Source organism: Tyto alba, unplaced genomic scaffold (genome assembly GCF_018691265.1).
Source record: "Tyto alba isolate M040663 unplaced genomic scaffold, T.alba_DEE_v4.0 Super-Scaffold_8, whole genome shotgun sequence".
Taxonomy (NCBI): Eukaryota; Metazoa; Chordata; class Aves; order Strigiformes; family Tytonidae; genus Tyto; species Tyto alba.
In genome coordinates, this window is record NW_024881329.1 from 2,576,776 (window position 1) to 2,591,359 (window position 14,584).

The 14,584-nt window shown below is 36.5% G+C and overlaps 1 protein-coding gene across 3 annotated transcripts in view; it reads right to left on the minus strand.

Moving 5' to 3' along the window:
• The window catches only part of LOC104358737 (toll interacting protein), a 30,768-nt gene that overhangs the window by 4,299 nt on the left and 11,885 nt on the right, over positions 1 to 14,584 (minus strand). The window contains exons 3-7 of one of the 3 annotated variants that reach the window (XM_042785254.1): positions 11,579 to 11,761; positions 10,338 to 10,490; positions 8,882 to 8,972; positions 4,856 to 4,876; positions 2,784 to 2,859 (exon numbers count right to left, since the gene is read on the minus strand). In XM_042785254.1, coding sequence (XP_042641188.1) covers positions 2,810 to 2,859; positions 4,856 to 4,876; positions 8,882 to 8,972; positions 10,338 to 10,490; positions 11,579 to 11,761 — 498 coding nt within the window. In that variant the 3' untranslated portion in view covers positions 2,784 to 2,809. Of the gene's footprint in view, positions 1 to 2,783; positions 2,860 to 4,855; positions 4,877 to 8,881; positions 8,973 to 10,337; positions 10,491 to 11,578; positions 11,762 to 14,584 lie in introns of those variants that run through there. The other 2 variants (XM_042785252.1, XM_042785253.1) reach the window with 2 other exon arrangements.

Genomic DNA, 14,584 nt, shown 5'->3' on the forward strand with positions numbered 1-14,584 from the left:
CTGTTAAAGGAATTACTAGACAAAAAACCCTTTCCATCACGTAACAACTTTTATCATTAAGCTGAAAAAAAACACCATTTTTTTTTATAAAACTGAAACCAAATATAGTATGTATCTAGAATCTTTTGTTACCACTTCTGAAAACAGCCTATTTCACTTCTCTAAGTAGTTCCAGACCCCCCATTATGTCAGTCTCACAACTGTTACTTCTCCAGTTCTGCTGAATTGTTTCTAAGGTAGGGCAAAGAAAACTACCTGCATCTAGATGCAAACATGGCACTGCTTCATACAGCAGCCTGATAAAGCTTTTGTATTTTCTCTCTATTTACTTTCAAGCATTTTATCCAGTTTCAAACACTATTCACCTGTTATTTGACAGAATAGTCTACAGTAATTCAAAAGATCTTTGCATAGTAACGACCAATCAAAAAATCACCACCAAATAGTTATTAGTTAAGCTTTTTCTTTACACATAATACTTTTATGTGATTTTATTTCCCATTTACTGTAATGAGATCCTTCTGCAACCTGCTGCAGTCAGAGACTTAGAAAATTGCTAAGAGTTTTTGTTTTGACAAATTGTTAGTCCCCTTCCCTCAATTAGTTTTCTAAAAATATGATGCGCTCCCAAAGGTCTCCCTTTATTAAGGGGTGACTTATCACATATTTTTAATCTCTCCATCAGCTTTTCAAAATAGCTATTAAACCACAAGAGGACGTTTATTGTATCAGAATGTCGTATGACAGGAAGAGTCCTTACCAAATAACATTTTCAAAATGCAGATGGCAAGGTGATATACAGACCCACATACTCACACACCTATAACTTCTAAGGCATCGAGCTTTCCCTACATAACCATGTCACCTCCTCCCAAAGTTTACCTATTTAGTAGTTTGCTTTAAATCAGCTCATTCTAATCTCCAAAGGTTGTAATCAGTTTATGCAATAGGGAAAACAGTTACTACTTCAGAACTGTCTTTTTAAAAAAAATAATAAAAAAAGTCAGTTTGCTATCCTCCAGTACTCTGAAAACAAGACTAATTAAGCAACAAGGTTACATACTGCATTTGATTTAAAAAAAAAATCCAAAATGCAAGACTGGGAATAAATATTGTCTTACCTGCATTTTTTACTGATAATCTTAAAAAAATAAGTGTTAAACTCTAAAACTATAATCTGACCCCCCTTCCTCATAAAATGTATTCCTTCCTAAGAAGGAAAAAACCATTTTCTTCCTCCTCACATTCCAATAGGGATTTTTTGTACTCCCTTACATACTTACACCTTTATAGTCACTTAATTACCTAAATGATTCTAGGTTCTCTGCTTCTTTAAAATGAAGTTCTCAACTCTTTACACATTTGATCTTTGAAAGCTTTGTTACCCAATTTTATTACCAATTTAGACATTTTTATGTAGCTTTTAGTTTAGCTTTCTTTCTGTGACCTTAATCACTTCTTAAATTAAACAAAGGATGAACTATTTGCATCACCACTACCGTACTTCTTCAAAATAAGAATACTTTTTGAACCAGGTTTCATACATTACTCAGCAGATCAAAAGCTGCTTCTCTTCTACTGATTTCTAACTGCTCAAAAAGCATAACGACATAAGGCAGATTACAATTGACATAATTCTCAAGTGTGCCTCTTTGCAGCCTCATCTCTCTTAGCATAAGGACTGAAGTACTGAAGAGTTCAAATGTATTGCAACTATATTATACTATTTCTATTAACTATATTAATATAGTAAAAAAAAAAAAAAAAAGCAAAGAGAAATTTCAATACTTACCTTGTCTCTTCAAGATTTTCTTTAACCTGTAACTATTTCATCAGAAATGTCTATGCTCACTCTAACCTGCACAAATATTTTAGCATCTCAGTGATTATTATTTGTTTATCAGCTTTAAAATGCTATATTAAAATTCACATTCAATGTTGGATCAGCTAAACTCATCCTAACTTACATCAACTCTGGCTGACAAGGTAGTGTAACAGTATAGTCTGACAGTGTGCATTGCAACTGTGATTTTACTTAATGTACTCTTTGCTCTTTCTTTCCTCTCCTTGGATTTCTCTCCTACCTGAATGGATACATTACTGAATTGTAAGCACCTCCATACTTAACAATATTCTCCAATTTTGATTTTAAGTAACTCCTTTTGTAATCATCTTAAGTTTTATTAGGATCAAAAAAGGAACCTAGATTAAGTCTTAAAGCACCAGCTGCAAAAATGTTCATGCTGGCAACTAAAGAACTGGCCCTCTCACCATAAACTTATTACCTACACACTGGAATCATGTCTCTGCCCAGCTATCTGCATCACACCACTACCAAGAGTATCACCTCTTCTGCAAAAACTTTAACTTTAGCTCTAGAGCTCCTTATACCATTTGGACCATGGTCCCTGGAATTCTGTCTGGCACTAAGTGAACGTATGGCAGATCAGACCATGTGTGCAGCCTAGAGGCAAACCACTGTGCAGTCCTCACCAACACTGCAAATACACTTCACCCAATAATCACATCCAGCAGCATTTCTGACTGCCTCTTCTATAGCTTCAACAAGCCTCAGCTCATTCCTCACACATCCTACAAACTATCCTGGCTCTTCCAAGAGGTGAACAAAGATGTATGGCCTCAAAAAACAGAGCAATAGAAGTTATGTTTTCCTTCTAACACAAGTTTTCTTGTATTCTTCAGTAAATCATCAGCACCCTAGGATTACCCAACTATCAAGCTTAAACTGCAGAAGAACTATCCATACAAGAGACCAGTTTAAAGTATTAATCCAAATGAAACATGAGGCTCACTTCAAGTACCACAGCATCCTACAGCTTACCAATAAAGTTTCAGTGTCTTGTCATTGCCAAAAAAAAAAGAAAAAAAAAAAAAAAAATCAATACCAGCACACAGTTGTTCTTACTGCTTTCATCAACACAAGATAATCGTGAAGCCAAACATCTGCATAGGTAGTATGCAAGAAGTACGTTCAATCTAAATATTCAATTTTAAACTGAAGAAATTTGATAGCATCATTTTTCACTAGTGACTTTCAAAATCCATTATCTCAGCTCTTACAGTTCTAGAATTAGTTTATGCTGTCTACAAACTACACTGTATACAAATGGAAGTTAGTATCACAGTGATTTTTAACAAATAACTCCACGATAAATGCTTACTTTTCACAAAACTCAACATTTAAGCTATACAAATACCTATTTAAAGAGTAACTTGATTTTTTCCTTTGTTCCACACTCAGGCTAAAAGCATCCATAATTTCTGATTTACAAAAGAGTAAGCAAGACTTAAGCATAAAAGAACTATGCACTAAAAGTCAGCAAATATAAATACAGATATATGCGATCATTAGAGGAAGTTATAATAAACTTCAAAATTATCAATGTTCAGTGAAAAGCTGCTTTACCTATTAAACACCTCATTTCACTAACAAGTGAAAACTGAAACTAAACCACATAGGAACCCACTATCAATGGAATTGCACATGCCCGTGTTGCCCTCAGATATTGGGTAAGTGTTACAAATCAGCAGAATGGAGTACTGTTTTCCAATTCAGTGACATGGCAGTGGCAAACATGCTGGCACAAGCAGTGACATTCCAATACATGAAACAAGTATGTACAACAGCAAGTCAGTTGCTACAAGCAGCAATGGAAGCATCAAAGCAGAATTAACAGGGAAAATTTTTTCTAACTGCACACAAGGCATTACACATTTTTTATTTTCTTGTTCTGTCAAGTGCCCTATGTTTAATTTCTTAACTCATTCTGTCCCATGCAAAGATCCTTTCAAAGTAAACTCAGGAACTTTCTCAGCACTAATTCTTTTATTTAAAGGAAGAAAACAGTATCACCTTTTTAAAAATACACAAATAAATCTTAACGGTATTTGCTTCAGAAAAAAGTTCAGTACTAAAATATGCATGCCATCATCTCTTTTTTTTTTTAAAACATTGCTTCATTGCAAACTACTAGAAAAGTGAAGTGTATGGACCTGCAGAAAAATTCTACAATTCCATTGCTCTGAATAAACTAAATACATTCAGACAACTGCATCAGATTTATTTACAGCAACTTTGGGAATTTCAGAACATCAATAAATGGCATTTTATCTCACTAGGAATAATTCTAGACTTTCCTGAACATACTTGATTGAAGACCAATGCTTTTATCAAAGTTAAGGATGCCACAATATCTTTGCACAATTCAAAACCAAAGGTGCCATAGTAAAATAAGTCTAAATTGAAGGAAAATTGCTTTCCTGTAACATAATTTGCTGTTGGAGTTCTAATCAGATGCTTAACTTGATATGGATCTGAAACAGATGTGCATGAGATACACACTGATGAAATAAGCGTTATGATTTTGAAAAAAACCTTATTTTAAGATTAACTGAAGGCAATTGTCAGGCTGACTTCTCTGTGCCGTTGCAGAACTGAGTTCTTCGCTTTCAAGTTTACAGAAAGTCATGACACTACCTGCTTCTCCCCAAACCTTGCAGAGGCAGAACTACTGCAAGATTAAAGTTTCTCTTCTAGGAAACCAGTACTATCACCTGACATACAACAGTTCCACAGAATATGAACACTGCGCTTTATCCATCAACACAATTATCATTATAGCTTGAAGCTGAGCAGATGCCTTTCAAGACTTTCCAACAGGTTAAAGAGGCTTTAACAATTTCCAGGAGATGCATTAAATTGTTCTATTGTGACATCCGCGTGGCAATGCCTTGTGATACAGTCTGCTGAAACAAATAAAGCTGTTTAGATAAGTTCATGCAAAGACTCTTGAGTCAATGAGGATGGGAGTGAGAAAAGAGCTTGGAAACTTACCCAGAGCAAAGTACTCAAGCCCTAAAGATAGGTGAAAATGAAAGGGCAAGGGGAAAGGAATAAGACATGGGAAAGAAATATTAATCTATTTTAAAAAGGAAATGAATCATTTAGTTTCCAAAGGCGAAAGTTTGACAAACCGAGGCAACTGGGTACAACTTAAACTAATATAAAAAACTAAACGTTGCTAGGATTCAGTCTCCCAACTGATTTGCTTCAGCGCTCTGAACAAGTTTCCTAAATGTGCTCTTTTTTCAGAAGTAACAATTCGAGAAAACATGTTTAAAATAAGTAAGCCACAAGGTGGTTGCAACAAGGATTATATTTTATAGCCCATAAAGGACAAAATCCATGGTTTTCTGAACAAATACCAGTAACATCACAAGCTAACCCATGAAACTCAACACAGACACCTCAAGCAGTAATGTGCATACACACACAACTTTGCCTCGATGAAAAATTATATTCTGGACTCTGACAGAACCCTGAAACATATGAGGTTTTAACCTACTTTTTACATGGGTGTTTATAAATCCAAATAGATTTCCTATCTATCCCATGAGTATTTAGCTGATAAGAAATATAGCTTGCTTACTAAACTAAATTTTTGTAGCTTAATGTCTTTGATACACTATGAAGATCAGCTTGGACTGTAAACAACTAGTATACCACAATATTCTACAGCCTAAATTAAGTAATGTTTAGAGAAGAAAACAGGAGGAGATGGTAGATAAACTCAACTTTTAGAAGAGCAACAGACTTGACAAATTCAAATTTTCCCAGACCCAATCCATAAATATATCACCTATGGCAACTACAGTTTGTAGCAACTAGCGCTACTGTCAGAAGTAATTAACTTAAAATGTTTTAAAAATTAAAAACTGCATGCAAGAATATAGCACCTTCTATTACTTGCAAGAATATTCTGTGGCCATTTCTACTCTCATCACAGCTCTGTAACATCTATCATTAAATGTGGGGAAAGAGCATTATTTGTGTTGGCATTTCAAGCTTCATCTGTTTACCACAGTGACTAACTGCTTTCCACTGCTATTTACCTCAGATTATATGATAGAGATAAATGTCACAGAAATTATTTGCTTCGACCTTAACTAGAAGGCTAGTTATGCATATTAAGTTTTGAACAGAAAATTACAAAGCTGAATTTGACTTAACACCATCTCTCTTTAAAGTGCAGTTATTTTGGACAGTTAACAAGTAACTGTTAAATTGTCTAGATAAGTATTTTAGTCTACTGACTGTATTTCCATCACAGATAAGACTGATATTCTAACAGTCTTGCCCAACAGCAGAATCTCCTCCATTTCAGATGTAATAAACTACTCGGTACTGCTCTTCCACTCCTCTGAAGGAAACAAATAGAACTTGCTTATTGACTATACTCATTTAACTGGGTAGGTAAAAAAACCTGAACTAAGAGGATGGGAAAAAGGTAAACGCATTCCTGTGGAGCATACTGATGTCCTCCCATTGCCCTTCTTGAAGCAGTCTCAAAGAGAGAAAGCCCTGTACCGTGTTGCAAAGAAAGTGTCCCAACAGAGTTTCCCTGGGAGATAGAATCAATTCAGTCGGGCAGGGAAGGCCAGTAGTTCACATGCACCTTTCGGAAAGAGTTCACAGAATCCAGGAAAAGCATCTAGTTCAGTACAGAGAAAACATTCTGACAACATTCCATGTCTTCCAAGATGTACTACTGGTTCCTTTTATAATTTGAAATTACTTTATTAAGCCATCCAATTAAATATATGAAACAGTAAAAGTACTCAAGTCAAAGTCTGAAGCTAACCATCCATCTAGCTATTATGAGTGGGACATCAATTAGTGACTAGGCAAAAGCTTTAAAGAAAAAAAAAGAAATTTTGATGGTGCTTACAGAAATTCTAGAACAGCAAGCACAAAGCACAGCAATATTAAAAAAATCAAAAATAGGTCAAAGGTGGCTTGTAACAAGTTTGGCATTTATAAAGTCAAGTAGTGCATTCAAGCTTTCCCAGAACAAAAGAAAAGTTCAAACCAAGGGGTGGGACTTCCCAATGCTTTAGAAAGACAAGTCATAGAATCAGGAATAATTTTTTATACAGGACGTTATCATAGCAGTAATTAAAACAAACATGCTGGATCTTTGCAGAAGGGCAATACTCCAAAACACAGATCAATAAAATTGTTATATAAAGGCAAATTTTTGTATGCTAAATTGTCAGGTATTACTATCACTTGCTAAATATTATTCTTTACTTATCCAAGTAGATTTAATAAGTATTACTGAAAATATTCTCAAGATAAATACAAAATTTATAGAACACCAAGTTCTGAACATCAAGATACACCACCATACTTATTTTTCATCTTTGAAGGTCTGATATCAGTTTTATTTGCGCAGTTCTATGTCTATTTTCAATTATATGTGAAACTAGTCTCTTCATTTCTACTGTTTGTACTTTGGCTGGCACAGTAATTTCACATTACCAATATTCTCATTTTGTTCCATTCAAGAAATCCTATAGCACCTTCTACTACTTGCTGTATGTACCACCCCAGCTACTGTTTTTCTTTTAACTGGAGAGAAGATAACCATGTTTGAAGTCCACTAACTGTTTCGGTATATTGGGACGCGATGAACCTACAAGCAGAAAACATACAGCCTCTAATTCAAACACAGAAAAGCTACACAGAAGTCTGGCTTATCACAATGGAATCACACTTCAGGTTGCACACACAAGTTGAAACTAGTTCACTGGGAAAGGAAGCAAGACTTAAATCTTGGGAATTAAGCAAGAGAGATGGAAGCACTTTGAATGAAGCAAGCTGCATGCTTTCATCAGGGAACAAAGTATGTAATCAAGTTTTTCCATATTCTGCTCTAACTCAACTCTATAAAAATGAAACGGCAGGTATGATTCTTTGAGTTACACACCCAGTCTTCTGTTAAGGAGATTTGTTTTTAGAGAACTACATTTTAAATTCACTTGGGAATTGAGTCTTTATGAAAAAAAAAAAAAAAAAATCTGTTGTGTCAGCCCTTAGCACTGCAATTATATCCCACGTAATCTATCACTCATTGATAAGCTTGTATGCAAATAAATTCAAAAGATGTAAATTTCTACCTTATTTTCCTTAAAAACTATACATATTATTGAATACATGTCCACGCAACCAACTGAAGCTTTTAAGAGCCATAAGTGAAACACGCAAAAAAAAAAAAAAAAAAAAAAAACAAAAAAGAAAAACACCAAAAAACAAACCAACCTGAACTTTACTTCTCAGTTATGTAAGTAGGGCAAATTCAAGCTTATTTGCATACTTTAAACCTTTCATCTTTTATAGAAAAACTACAAAACCTAAGCTAACACATCTTACTGTGTAAGTCCAAAACTTACTTTGCACAGACCTAGAGAAATGACAATACCTGCTCTGGCTCGTCTGGATGTATTTATGTAACTATCTCAGAGCTCCGTAACATATTTCATTCACTGTGCTACACACTTTGCATGCTGTGTAGCAGGGTTCCAATAAAGCATCTTCAAAGACCACAGAAGAGACAATCCATTTATGGGCTACTTAAGCTGCAGTTCTGACAACACAAGTCATTTGGTGCACTTTCTGAAGTCTGAACAGTTTCGCACATGGATTCTCACCATTTAAATAAGCACACATTATATTAGAGTGCAGCCTGCTAGATGTTTAGCTATTCAATGATCTAACATAAATCTAAAACGAATACTCAAAAAGAGAAGCCTTCAAGCTACTTGTTCAAACTTGACAGTAATTTTAATCCATTTAATCAAAATCACGCAGCTCCCTTAAACAGGATACAAGACTGAAAGCAGATCTACACTTAATTTACTCACTCTTCTCCTCCCAAAAATGTAGAATGGGAAAAGTGGTTAAGGACAAAGTCATTTATAGCTTCCTTTACATTCTGAAAACCAGGATAAATTTGGTAGTTTTTTCTGCAAAACCCTTCATCTGGAAGTTTTAAGAGTCTTCAAAGAAAAGAAAACATACCTGCTATAGGCACATATCCAACTCCTTGCTGATATACAGTAGGCATCAGGACAACTGGCTGGGGCTGCATCATCATGGCAGCTGGCAAAGACTTAACACAAAAAGCACAGATTAGAACAGAAGAGAACTATGCAAGAAATAAAAAACCCCTAAATCTTCAATTAAAACAGTATTTGCAAAAACAGTGTCACACTGCAACCGCGTTCCACGTTCAACATTACAATGACTACTTAAGTGCTAGTCTATATTGAGCAAAACCTCTGGCAAATTAACTGATCTACCATCCTTTAAAATGACAATTAATTTGCCTATAAATCAGTATAAACACATCATGTCAAACTAGCCTTTTGCAACAGTTTGATAAATTTTGTCATTGAAGCAAATTATTTTAAAATATAGGTTTAATTAGCTTTCATGCCTTACTCTTCTGAAATGAATATACAACATATTCACCATAAATGAAATCTTAAGAGCAAACCTGATTTTTATTAAAAGCAGTATACTGCTCCTACAAGCAAATCTGAGATCAAATCAATTATTTTTGAGGTAAACCAGTACTTTAAACAAAACATCAATTTAACTCCATTCCCTTTTCATACCACAATTCCCCTTCAGTTTGATCCTGGAAAAGATGAAAAGGTCAGATTCTATGTACAGCCCATTCATGGGCAAACACTTTTAAAGGTTAATTACAAACTCATTTCTCTTAGGGGTAATGGAAGAGCTACTCCTGTGTGGGGCTGAATGTGAATTCCAACAGCAGGGAACATTTGTTCCCAGTTGCGCACTCAACAGCAACTGGGAACTTTTGATGCTGTCCAAGCGCAGGAGGCGGCACTCGGGGCTGCACACGCGACACGTGTTACCAGCAGCTACTGGAGACAAAGGTGACAGATGAGAATTGTCCATGAGCTGCTAAATGGACCAGTGTAAATCAGCAGTTCCTGACCAGGAGCATCAAATGAACAAGAATGAAATAAAAAAGAAAGTCATCAGAAAGATCATTCAAACTACCCAAGAAAGACCTAAAACAGGGAGGAGTTTCCATTATTTTTGCTTGTAAATTGACATGAATTTCTAAAGGCTTAGGGAAAAAAAAAATATTGTTAAGATTCCACAAAGCTTTTTAAAAAAATTATTATTATTAAATTAGAAATTACAATGGAACATTTGACTGAGGATTTCTTTTTTGTACTTCTGTTAGCACAGGAATAAACTGAATTTTTATAATTACAAAACCAGATAAATACCCATTTACCACTTCACCAAAAAGTATTTAATGCCTTACCTAATATTTTGACTGCTATTCTCAAAGTTAAGTATAATTATTTTAAATGCTAACACACACAAATACTCAGTAAGGTACAATGGAACTTCTACTTCAGTCTAAAATATCTACCTCCCACTACCCAAGGACCTTCTCACCCTTCCTCCTCCCACCCCAAACCTGGCTTACCGTGTACGACATAACCAGATTAATCATTCCTTCCTTGTCATCACCCTGCCTTCCGCTCAGGCTATACCACTCATCTTCCACGTTTCCTTGTTTCAGAGACTCAGGAATTGTAATGTGTGTCCAAGCAATGCGGTCATCCATTGAAAAGGCCCGCTGGAATATAATTTTAAAAATATTATCAAGTGTCCTGGAAAAAAAAATCTTCAAATTATTCTTGGCTAACACTTCAGTTTTATGCTATTTCATTTTGCCAATTTTATTTTTAAGTTATTCCTTCTGAAACTACTAAAGTGGCAGTAAATATTTTAGACATCTCCTTTCCAACACGGATGAACGATGCTTTAAGCGGGATTAGAGATTTCAGCGATTTAATAATGAGAAATTGAAAGCCTGAAGCTGAACACTTCTAGGAATCAATATATGACTACCAGCATAGTCTGTGTGAATCTAGTGAAATCACATCAGAGGCCATTAAATGAATGTCAACAGCTTCTGTTTACACTACTACGACAGGCTGTGAACCCCAGTAATTCAAGAGCAGATATGAGTATTGATGTGCCATCCCTCTTGCAGCAATGAAACAGGCACTTCAGCGAACCAACTGAGCCTACAAAACAGCATTCAAAAGCCTCCTCAGTGTAATGGCCACACAGCTGCTGCAGTGTCAAGTTTTACTGCCCACAGTAAGAGGCAGAAAAAAAAAAAAAAGGCAAACCACAGACTTTAGCCTCAGTTGTAGCCTCTTACTTCTTGCTAATAAATCCTAGTGACTACACACAGTCTATATTTGACAATTCTATCCTCAGCATTGCCAAGCTTGGGAAAGCTTCCAAGCTCCTCCTGGGTTAGAACAACACTGAAGAATTTTTGAGTAAAACACCATTATATACACAGGCTATTTTTAATAGGGACAGTACAGAATACAAGGCTGTGGGGCATTCTAAGAGCGAAGAAGAGCTTAAACACCATTTGGACATTTTTGCTTCTCTTCCTTTGCAGTGAGCCCTGCTAATGCACTTTATAAGCTACTAAAGGAAAACTATCAGGTCTGACATTCTCAGGAAAGCGCGAAGTCTTATGCATTACTGCTTCTGGGATTCTGAAAAATTTTCGTCATCTCCCAGAGAGCACTGCTAAGAAACAGGCTTTAGTAACTCAATCTTTCTTTGCAAGATTTCACCCAAACCTCAGTCCAAACAGGAAATGGGGAAGGGGGTAAAAAAGTATGTAACAGTTCTGACCTCATCAAATATCTCTAGGTAAAAAGAGTCCACACCCGGGGGAACAGTGCACTGAATAACTTTGTTCCAGCGGGGGTTCTTGGCTCCATTATGTGCTGTTGGAGTTTCATACACAGCATAGCCCAGCCGTATTCGACAATATGGATCCATGCGGGTCATTCCATAGTTCTTTGCCAATTTTGCCTGGAAAGAAAAGAAAGCCTGTAAGTGTTTAACATTTACATTAAGTTGAGAAGTTAATTACTATTAGTTCACAGAGAGAATCAAATATTGAACAAAGATGCAATTGTGAGACGGATAGGAAGGAAGAAGAAATAATCAAGAAAAACAGCATTTGGATTAAAACATAAGTCAATGACACCATTAAACGTCTGGGAGACCTTGAAAAAGGAACCTCTTTTTAACCTGTCTGTTGCAGAAAAATGTGTCTTCACCATAGCTAAAATAAATTACTTCATAGCAAACTAAAAGATATGTGAGTACAATGTAACAGTAACAAGTTCAGTTTTTGTATATTGGAGGGCAGATGCCTGGGCAATCATAAGCTTAATGTGATAGGTAGCCTGTCCTTTTTCACTGAAGGATGAAATACAGAAATCCAGTAGCTTCAAGAATATCACACAATATAAAAGCATAAACTACAAAAGCAGTTCAACTGAGATACAATCTAACAAATCATACTTTTCAAAGTGATTAGAAAACTTACTTAATTCAGTGTGTGCATTTGATACGACTTAATTCAGTGGGCAACTTTAGTTCTATGTTACTATAAAAACAGATGTTGTATAGAATCAGAAGATACCTAAAATAATTTTGCTGTAGCATTAGAGGAATACAATAAAACACGTTGATGACAGTTCTGAAGACAACACTGAGTACTGTTGCATAGCTATGCCAAAGTAAAAATCAGACTATTCAGACATGCTGTTTCTCTGACCTGAACCAGAGCAGCATATAGTTCTTTTTATAGTAAGACAAGTGACAAAATATGGTACTTAGGATGCCTCCCACCTACACGACATTTAAAGAACTGGAATAGTTGAGCCCTGCATAAAATGCAAGTCACAATGGCTGCAGCTCTGGCCTGGAAAGCCCTCTTCTTCAGGTCACATGTTGGTTAATTAATTCATACATTACAGATGGTAAGAAAGGTCTCTTAACTGCTTCTTGTAAATGTGGGATAAACAAAAAATAGGAAAGTTGGCAGCTATATAGACTCTATAGACTCTGAAGTCCTGAGATTAAGCAGTTTATTGTAAAACTTCACCATAAGAAAAAAGAGCATATAAAATTGTCTGCCTGGTAATTTAAGAGGACACAATCAACTCTGCTTAGACAAAGTCACCACCATTCCTATATATCTGAAAAAAACAAAACAAAAACAAAAACAGTGAATTACCTTCCCAAAAACATTTTCCAATCTTCCACTAGTTTACTAGTAACAGACTTAAGGCATGCTGCTCTATATACTTCAGCAACACATTTAAATACAAAAGACTTCAACCAGCTTTTCATGTTCCACAGTTCAACTATGCCATGGTAACTCTCCTATCCAGGATGCCACATGCCTCAAAATGCAGCCAAGATTCCCACAGCATTCTTGCATAGACTCCCAGACAGGTACAGAAGACTCTCTTGGGACACCACAGGGTCGTTGTGCCATTCAGAGGAACCCCGACAGGCTGAATTGCGCAAACAGGAATCTCAAAGTTCAACAAATGAAAATACAGCGTTCTGCCTGAGGAGGAATAACCACACGCACAACTATAGGCTGTGGGCCAACTGGCTGGAGAGCAGCTTTGCAGAAAAGGACCTGGGGGTCTTGGTGGACACCAACTTGAAAATAAGCCAGCAAGGCACCCCTGCAGCAAAGAAAACAGACAGCATTCTGGGCTGCATTAGGAAGAGCACCGCTAGCAGGTCAAGGAAGATGATCCCTTCTCCTCAGCACTCAGGAATACCATTCTCTTTAGTTCTGGGCTGCCCAGTAGAAATCATGGTCATACTTGAATGAGTCCAGAAAAGGACCTCTAACACAATGAAGGGATTTACAGAATCACAGAATGGCTGAGGTTGGATGGGACCGCTAGAGATTGTCTAGCCCAAGCTCCCTGCTCAAAGCAGGGTCAAATGCTTAGGCAAGTTCTGAGTATCTCCACAGATGGAAGCTCCACAACACCTTTGGGAAACCTGTTCTGGTGTTTGACAACTCTCACAGTAAAAAGGTTTTTCCTGTATTTAAATAGCTTGCCGTGTTTCAATTTGTGCTCACTGTACCTCATCTTCCCTCCAGATAGCACTGAAAAGAGACTAGCTGTCGTTTTCATAAATACCTGATGGCAGGGACTACTCATTGATCAGATTCCCCTGAGGACTGTTCCCCAGAGGTCTCTCAGGCTTTTCTTGTACGTAACATCCTCCTTGATCCTTGACTAAGGGACTGGCTGGGGGGAGGTTGGGATGAGGTTTGGATTAAATAAACTCCAGAGGTCCTCTCTAACCTCAAGGATCCTGTGATCCTGTAACAAGTGGTTACTTACAGACATGGCTTCAAGAACAACCATTAGGTTTTATTCTTCAAGCAAGATAAATGTATGTTTGTTTTGTTTTTGTTTTTTTTTTTTTTTCTCATCTGCACAAGCACCTAAAAATAAACAAGGATTGAACCTCATAAAGACCAGCATCACCCCCATCAGTTCACCCATCCAAACAGGAATCTGGATGTTTCTGAACAGAGCCACCCGAAGTAAGATGCAAAACTCCTTCTTGAACACTGTACTGTCTGCCCCCTTACCTGCCCCAGGAACCTCTACCATCTATTACTGATTGGATCAACATCCCATGACAAAAAGCACTTTAAGCTGTCCAAGCAAATAGCCAAAGATGAACAACCTGTGGAGTAGCATACAAGTTGCTAGAAACTGCTAGAGTGTTGAGAGAGACATGCCATGTTGTTTGATAAATGTTCTGTTTCCTTATAAGCCTGAGGTTTAACCTGAATCACCT